At 54.7% G+C, this 8,281-nt stretch overlaps 1 protein-coding gene across 1 annotated transcript; it reads left to right on the top strand.

Annotated features, from left to right (window-relative positions):
* Positions 1–185: 185 nt before the first annotated feature.
* Positions 186–7,127, top strand: LOC121673048 (secretory carrier-associated membrane protein 5). The gene is made up of 7 exons (XM_042046083.1): positions 186–210; positions 1,530–1,606; positions 1,877–2,005; positions 3,677–3,833; positions 4,486–4,587; positions 4,748–4,865; positions 4,975–7,127. The coding sequence occupies exons 2-7, from the start codon at positions 1,600–1,602 to the stop codon at positions 5,167–5,169; spliced, it is 708 nt and encodes a 235-aa protein (XP_041902017.1). The 5' UTR covers positions 186–210; positions 1,530–1,599; the 3' UTR covers positions 5,170–7,127.
* The last annotated feature ends 1,154 nt before the right edge of the window (positions 7,128–8,281 follow it).

Genomic DNA, 8,281 nt, shown 5'->3' with positions numbered 1-8,281 from the left:
GGGGTGAGGGCGCTGGACGCTGCCCCCGAGGGGGCTGACCGCCCTTTGCACCCACCTCCCGCTCCGCACCCCAGTTGCGGGGGGGGATGCGCGGCGTGGGGGCAGCCGCGGTGACCCTGCACACGCGTGGGTGCACCGGGGACCGAGCGGGGGTTGGGCCGCCCTTCTCCCCGATCCAGGCCGCTGCTGGGAGGCTGCGCCGGCTTTGAGGTGAGGATGCGTGGGGCACGCAGCCCTTCACGCGTGGAAACGCACAGGCAGCGATCCACGGCGAGGCCGAGCCCTGCCTGCCCTCCCCAAACCCACCCCACGCACCAGAGGGGTTTCTTCTCGGTGCCATCACCCATGTGATGAGCCCCCCCCCCTTTCCCATCCACTCCACCATATTCCAACCCCTCCACCATATCCCTAATTTTGCAAAAAACCCACCCGATTTATCCACATCGCGGTGTTTTCGCCCCAGGTGGCGCAGGTGTCGGGTCGGGGGGGCGCCTGGCCGTGTGACCCCGCTGCCGGCACACGGGCTAGGGGCGGCCGGGGGAACGTCACCGCGCCCGAGGGGCTCGTCTTTGTAGCACCGGCAGGATGGAAGCGTTCGGGGGCTGCCGGCGGGTGCCTGGCCTGTGTCTTTGGCGCTGAATGGTGGGAAAAGACCCCTAGAAAGAGCCTCCCAAATCCTCCCGGGAGCCCCAGGCACCAACTGCCGGGACCCTGTGTGCTGGGAAATGGGTTGGCTGCTGCCAGCTCTGCCTGGATGACTGGGAGAGGGCAAAACCTGCAGGCAGGTGGGGATACGCCATCTTCACGCTTCTATTTAAAACCTCAGGTCTTAATTTTTGCTTTAATTTGCCTTAATTTTCACTTCTGGCACAGAGCTGAGCATGGAATCGTCTGGGATGGTCCTGGGATGCTGAGTTCCCCCCTTTCCCACCTGCATGCTCTGGAATGAGGTGCCAAATGACATGAGTAATTGTTAAGCCAGGCACTCAAGTGACTCATTAGTGACAATCGCCACTGATTTATTTTTTTTTCCAGCTGATTTCTCTGCTCTGATTTCCCTGCTCCCTTTTTGGCCTTGTTTTTGGCTTGGGCTTGCAGAGATGGCAGCTACGAGGCAGCCAGGTAGTCAGTCCCCTGTGCTAGAATTCAGCAATAGTAATAAAAATGTTTAAAGAGTTCTTCTGGGGCCAAGTAATGAAATTGAGGGTTTCAAACTGCCCACAGCCACCTCCTTTCCCTGCTGTCCTACCTGGCCCTGTCCTGGATGTAGGTCAGTTGGGAGTGGGAGGCCCCACATCACTGGATCCTCTCGTAATCTTCCTCCTTAACTGGTACATAAGCCTGAGCCAGAGGAGCCAGGATTTATCGCGCTGCCAGCCAGGTGCCAGCCTGGATGTGTGACAGTCCAGAGTGTCACAGAAGTGAAGCAAACTGCTGTCCTTGAGTTGTTTTGGAACAAGGGGGGAAGGTGAAGGCTTTTGCAGAGGTCCCTGACCACTTCAATCACATTTGCTCTCTTTCTCCTCCAGCTTTGCTAAAGCTCCCACGTTTTTCCCAAGTATTTTTCCTGAGGAGCAGAGAGGCTGAGCGTGTGCTGGCATGGCAGGTACGGGGGGGCTCTGAAGACCATCATGGGCTTTACTGGCCATAATGTCACCTTGTTAGTCGCCAGTGGAGTGGTGGGTGTCCTTGGCTGCAGGATCTGTGTGGCCAGTGAGAGCTGGATTTGTTCCTTTGGGGTGGGTTGGTGGCGGTTTCCATGGGAAATCCTTAACTTTTGTGTAAACCTTGTCAGTTCTTGGGGCTGTTTAGGAAGCCCCTTGGCTTTTGTTCAGCTCTGGGCAGTGCCTGATGCCAGTGAAACTTTTCCTTGCAGAAAAGGTGAACAACTTCCCTCCCCTGCCCAAGTTCATCCCCCTGAAGCCATGTTTCTACCAGGACTTCGATGCGGAGATTCCGCCGCAGCACCGGACCATGGCCAAGCGGCTTTACTACCTCTGGATGTGTGAGTAGCTGGGTGGGAATGGCTCCAGTGGGATTTGTTTGCCTCTCCAAAGCTGCTGCTCCGCTGGGAGCCACCAGCTGAAAGGGCAGGGCAAGGTCAGGGGAAGCCCTTCTCCCCCTCCAGGCCTTGGTGTCTCCTGTTAAAACTCAGGAATGAGAGGTGGGCTGCAGCATCCCATGGATCCCAGCCCTTCCAGCCTCCAGGATGGAGCTGTGGAGCTGGCTCAGTGTCCCAGGGCCATTGGTGGTGATGTTGATGTCCTGCTGTAAGGAGGAGACGGCTCAGACTGGAGGGCTGGTGTGCCTGCTCCCCAAAACGTGGAGCTTGAGGCTTCCCGGAGCTTGCCTGTTCCTCTTGCATGCCTCTGTGTGCCGTGCTGTGCTAACAGAGCTGTCACCAGCTTCCAGCTCTTCAAACTGTCCTGGATCTCTCTTCTTCACCAACCCTGGGCAGGGAATAGAGCCAGAGGTCACACTCCAACATAAGTGGAAACATGCACAGCTCAGCTGTGCACCAGCATTTAATTTCTTTTTAGAAGAACTTAGTTCCTTATCAGGCATTTATTTCCCCTGAACTTTGGAAGCATCAGTGCCCAGGGAGAGCCTTGTGCTTTGGAGGCAGGTTAGGAGGAGCTGAGCTAACACCAGAGAGGTTGTGTGTTCCTGCTTTTGGCATGGCCCCAGGCTGGCATCCCTGGGGCTGTGTCCCGTCAGGAAGGTGACCCTGGGGTAGCTTCATCATGTCAGGAGGGTTAGCGTGTTTAAGGAGTGGCAGGAAAAAAGCTGTGCTTCCCCAGGGAAGCTCTCTTGGGGGTGTTCAATTCCTTCCCCATCCCAACCAGGCTGTTCTTCCTCTTAATGTAACAGAGCTTGGTCCTTGCTCCACAGCCAGTTGCTGTCCCTTGGTTTCTGCCTCCGGAGCTCCTCTCTGGTCATTTTCTCCCCAACAGCCCCTCAGACACCCAGCACAGAGTGGCTGGAAGGTCCCTCCATGTCCTTTAGGGCAGCCCGGGCAGCTGAGCTCCTTCCTTTGCCAGCTGCAGCTCTCAGGCAGGCGGCGGTGGGAGGGCTTTCGTTCTCGTCGAAATAATGAATCATTCTCCGAACTCGGAGGCGTCAGAATGCAGCTGAGCCTTCTCTGCTTTGTCCTGTGTCTGCTGAGCTGGGATTCATAGTCGGAGCCCTTGTGTGGCCTGATCCCAAGCAGGGGTGGGCGAGGGTTATGTGTCACCCCCTGAACTGACAAGGCAGGGTCAGGAGTTCAGGATTTTGGCTCTCAGTGGTGCTCGGGGAGCTCCTGCACAAGCTCCTTCAGCAAAGATGTATCTGGAGCAAGCAAAAAACTTCACCACGATTCCTCCAGTTTCCTCCTGTTAGTGGAAACGTGTCCCGGCTCAACAGGAGCGGGAGGATGTGACTCCTGCCAATCTTCAGAGCCCTGGAACTGCTTAGGGAATTACAACTCTGAGTGATACATTGATATTCCTCCTGTTACTCAGCTGAGGCCTGGCCCCCTTTGGCCCAGCCAGCCTGGGAATGTGCTCCCAGCTTAATTTAAGGGAAGTCCAGCTAGGGCAAGACCCTGAGGCCGCCACCCTGGGGTCGGGGTCCTTGGTGTGTCAGTGCCACCCTTGCGTCCGCGCTACTCTGCTCTGTGTGTGTGTGTTTGCAGTGAACAGCATCACCTTGGCGGTGAATCTCGTGGGCTGCCTCGCGTGGCTCATTGGAGGCGGCGGAGCTGTAAATTTTGGACTGGCAATTCTCTGGCTCATTCTCTTTACGCCCTGCTCCTATGTCTGCTGGTTTAGACCTATTTACAAAGCTTTCAAGTAAGTGGTCGCACCTGAGCCTGGCTTCTTTTTGCCTTGTTTTCCTTCGTAAACGGTCAGTGTTTAGCTTGGGGCATTGCCTGACTAACTGGGGGAATTCCTTTCTGTGCAGCCCTTTAGCTTGACTTTGTAACCTTCAAAACCAGAGTGTTTGGGATTTCCTGGGGGCCAAACCCCCAATCAGGCAATGTAAGGACACTGTCCGTGTGCCTCTGTGCAGCGGTGGGGGACAGTGGTGAGGATGCAGTTGAGATGCCACTTTCCCTCTCATCCCTGAAGCATCTTTTATATTTTCCCACGAGTCCTTGAGGTGTTGGTATGGATTACCCATGGTGCTGAGGTCAATCCCCAAATCTAGAGAACTGAGGGTGTATTTATTCCCCACATGGGGTGGTGTGAGCCGAGAGCTGTGTCCCAACACAGATGTCCTCAAGCCCAGCTGACTGAGCTGTGGGGAGGGTCTGGTGCCCCATGCCTTTCCCAGGTGCCCTTTGACCACTTTCAGCCTCTTGCAGTTTCTCCTTCGCCTTTAATTTTGCTTTTCATCACCCTCCTGCTAAACCACAGCCAGCTCTGATACGTAGGAGCATCTCCCTTCCCCTGGAGTGCAGCGGGGATGGAGGTGCAGGAGTGACTGAGCCTTCTCTTGCAGGACAGACAGCTCCTTCAGCTTCATGGCCTTCTTCTTCACGTTCATGGCCCAGCTGGTGATCAGCATCATCCAGGCAGTGGGGATCCCTGGATGGGGGGTCTGGTAAGGAAAATGCGGCCCTGTTGGGTACAAGGGTGGTCACCGTGGTGTTTTATGCTCCTTACTGGTTCTCTCCTTGGGGAAGATGGTTTGAGGAGCTGGGAGGGCTGCTGGCACTTTGGGAAAGCTGGTGAACGAACCGGTTGTTTCCATCTCCTTGCAGTGGCTGGATCGCAGCGATTTCCTTCTTTGGGACCAACGTGGGCTCGGCTGTGGTGATGCTGATCCCCACCGTGCTCTTCACGGCCATGGCAGTCTTCTCCTTCATTGCTCTCACCATGGTACGGCAGGAAAAACCGGGGTTCCACATTGCTTTGGGTGGCCCTCGCCACCACCCTGGCAGCTCTGTGCCGGCTGCAGGCGCTCAGCCCCTCTGGATTTTCCCTGCAGGTGCACAAGTTTTACCGGGGCAGCGGCGGGAGCTTCAGCAAAGCGCAGGAGGAGTGGACCACGGGGGCCTGGAAGAACCCCCACGTGCAGCAGGCAGCCCAGAACGCGGCCATGGGGGCGGCGCAGGGCGCGATGATGCAGCACGAGACGCAGTACTCGGCCACCCCCAACTACACCTACTCCAACGAGATGTGAGCAGCAGCGGGACTCTGTCCTCGGGAGGAAGAGCTGGGGGGGGAAAAGGGAGGAGGAAGGCTGAGCCGAGTTTCTGCAGCTATCTCAGAAAGTCGGAGTGTACCATAACGGTGGTTCTTTTCCCGTCTTTGTAACGAGACCCTTTGGGATTTTTCCTTTCTTTTTTTTCTTTTTTTTTCTCGTCTTGAGCTCTTCTTTTCTCCTTTCTTTTTCATTCTGAAGAGGCCGTGAGTTGACCTGCAGGGCTCTTGTTGTGCGTGGTAGTCAGTGTCCGTTCACGTGTCTTCTTTTTCCCTGTGGAATAGTGTACGGTGGTGGTTTTTTAATTACTATGGTGATAGGTGTATGTTAGAACCTCATCAGCCAAAAGCCCCCCCACACCCCCAAAAAGGGAAAAACAGCAACCAGCACCCATCTTCCTTCTTGGAATAAGCCCTGAACCACGGGTTTTTGACGTGTGTGAGTTTTCTCTTTCAGCTGGTAGTGTCCAGCCACTTGCCACTGTCTCAGCAAGGGCAAGCAATCCTGGGAATTCTCCTTTTTTCTTTTGGTTTTTAACTAGCAGGTGGCTGGCTGATTTAGCATTTAAAAAAAAAAAGAAAAAAAAAGGGGAAAAAAAAAAAAAAGAAACCCTCAATCCTGCTGTTGATATGCTGGAAGCCAAGAGATTCCTAATCTACACCCTGGCTCAGGATCTACAACTTCTCTCAGTGTGTGGTGTTGTAAGTGAGTAGTTTACACTTTGACGTGGAGGACCAGTGTGTGTGTGCGTGTGTGTGTGTTGGGGAGCAAGGACAGGTTTTCCCTGCGGGATACAACCATCCCATTCCAGATTCTGCATCCTGAGTCTGTTTTTTTTAAAGGCTTCTGTTTTGAAAAGCAGCTGTAAAAGCGGCAGAGCGTTCCTCAGAGGACCTACTCTTGGGCAAGGCTGCGGGTCAAATCTTGCCACCCCCTATCCCAGCACATCCAAGCAGTCTCCCTGATCATGGAAATAGCCAGGCCAAGGTTTGTCCCTGTTAGCTTTGGAGGTTTGTGCTAATTTAAGGCTCTTAAGGAAACCTCCAGGCTGGAGGGAAGGACTCCTGCTCACCTGCGCTCCTAAAAAGCATGGTGAGATGTGGCCGTGTGTTTTCCTGGTGTAGAAATCCCTGTCAGGCCTGAATCCCTGCCCAATTTGGGGATATTGGACATTAAATAATGATCCTGCACCCTAGCAGGAGGCAGCTGAGCTCAGACTAACACCACTGGGGGAAGGTGACTGGCACACCCTGGAAAAGATGATGAGTGGGAGCATAAATGGGATGGATGCTGCAGGGCAGGAGTAGGGAAAGCTACTTCTCCGAGATGCTTTTCAACTCTAAATGCACTTTAAATAAGCCAAATTTTTCTCCAAGTCCTCGAAAAGCAGCCCAAACAGAATCCAGTCCAGCCCCTTGGCTCCAGTACCTCCTGCCTGGCACAGGGAAGGAGCTCAGTGTGCCACCAGCCAGGACTGTGCAAGTCTCAGCCCTTACCTGTCCCTTCCAGCCCTCCAGTGATGCTTGGATGTGACCCCTACCCCTGAGAATCACCCCAAAAAGGACCTTCTCCAGCAAAGCACACCTAGTTTCCTTTTTAAGGGTATCACTCCAGTCATTCTGCAATAGGCAGTTGTCTCTTGACCAGACTAAAATGCAGCTACTGATAAAATGCCTGTCTGTGTGTGTGTATATATTTATGTATAAAATGTCAGGAGAAAAGTAATCCTTTGCTAAGCCTATTATGTACTTAATCAGGTTTAAATATTGTGCAATCCATTTCTAGCTCGCCTAAAACTTACTCTGCCAAACCATGTGCTCTGTCATCCGTGTCTGAGAAATGATGGTTTAAGTGACTTCACCTTTGGCATTGACAATAAGATGCATCAATAATAACTGTAACGAGCTGTAACTAACAGACATTGCTTCAGCACCTAACCCTCCTCTCCAGTGTGTCTCCTGAGTGTGTAAGCGCTGAAATGCTGCCCCTGTGGCTCCAGCCAGGTGGGAAACTCGACCCCCTGTTCTCACCTTGGTTATTTGTAAGCTGTCCCTGCTCCAGGTGGGGCTGATGTGGTTGTGATCAAAGCGTGGTGCTCCTGAAGCCCACGGGGTGGGAAAGGTGGGGTGTTCCTGCTGCTGGGCAAGAGGTATCTAGGGATAGAACACACCTGGGGTTTTCCTGAGGTCTCCCTGTCACTTTCCACGTCCTGCAGTCGGCAAAGCAGAGCTCTCAGCCTTCCCTGCTGCTTGTTCGTAGCCAGTATCAGAGGGATGTCCAAATAACTGCTGCATTTGAGCTGTATCGGCAGAGGGCTGGGGACCACGTGCTGCCCCCGATCTGTCGTGCCCACATAATCACGGAATCATTTGGGTTGGAAGGGACCTTACAGCTCATCCAGCAGGGACACCTTCTGCTATCCCAGCTTGCTCCAAGCCCTGTCCAACCTGGCCTTGGACACTGCCAGGGATCCAGGGGCAGCCACAGCTGCTCTGGGCACCCTGTGCCAGGGCCTGCCCACCCTCCCAAGGAACAATTCCTTCCCAATATCCCATCTAACCCTGCCCCTCTGGCATGGGAAGCCATTCCTCCTTGTCCTGTCTGTGCCTCAGACAATAAATACTCAGTCCTTTAACCCACTTTCCCCTGCCAGCTCTGTGTGGCTGCCCTGAATCTCATAGGAAAGGTGTCACTCCTGGTCTGTAACAATTTCCTGGGCTCACATATCACCCTGTCACTTGAGGGGCCCTCAGACCCTCTCTTCGACCCTGTGCCCCACACGCCTTCTACGCCGAGTTTTGTTGCCCTTTGTTACGTTCCTAAACCTTGCCATGAGCCAGAATCCCCGTTTAGACTACTTCCTGAGCAGCCTGAAGCCGCGCGCCTGCCCTTGGCGAGATCCCTCACGTGGGCACGACTGGGGCACAGAGGGGCACAGAGCCCTCCCGAGTGGCAGCGCAGCCGCCATAACCTGGGGCCGGGCCGTGAGGGGCCGCCATGACACCCCTTCCTCCCGCCGGCTGCGCGGGCGCGCGCTCCCCGCACCAATCAGCGCCGCGGGCGCGAGCAGCACTCGCCAATCAGCGCCGCG

The sequence above is a fragment of the Corvus kubaryi genome, unplaced genomic scaffold (genome assembly GCF_017639235.1).
Source record: "Corvus kubaryi isolate FWS band 111438036 unplaced genomic scaffold, C.kubaryi_AGA036_p1.0 65140, whole genome shotgun sequence".
In the NCBI taxonomy this organism is placed as follows: domain Eukaryota; kingdom Metazoa; phylum Chordata; class Aves; order Passeriformes; family Corvidae; genus Corvus; species Corvus kubaryi.
Note: the sequence above shows the minus strand (reverse complement) of the source record. Positions and strands in the feature narration are given on the sequence as shown.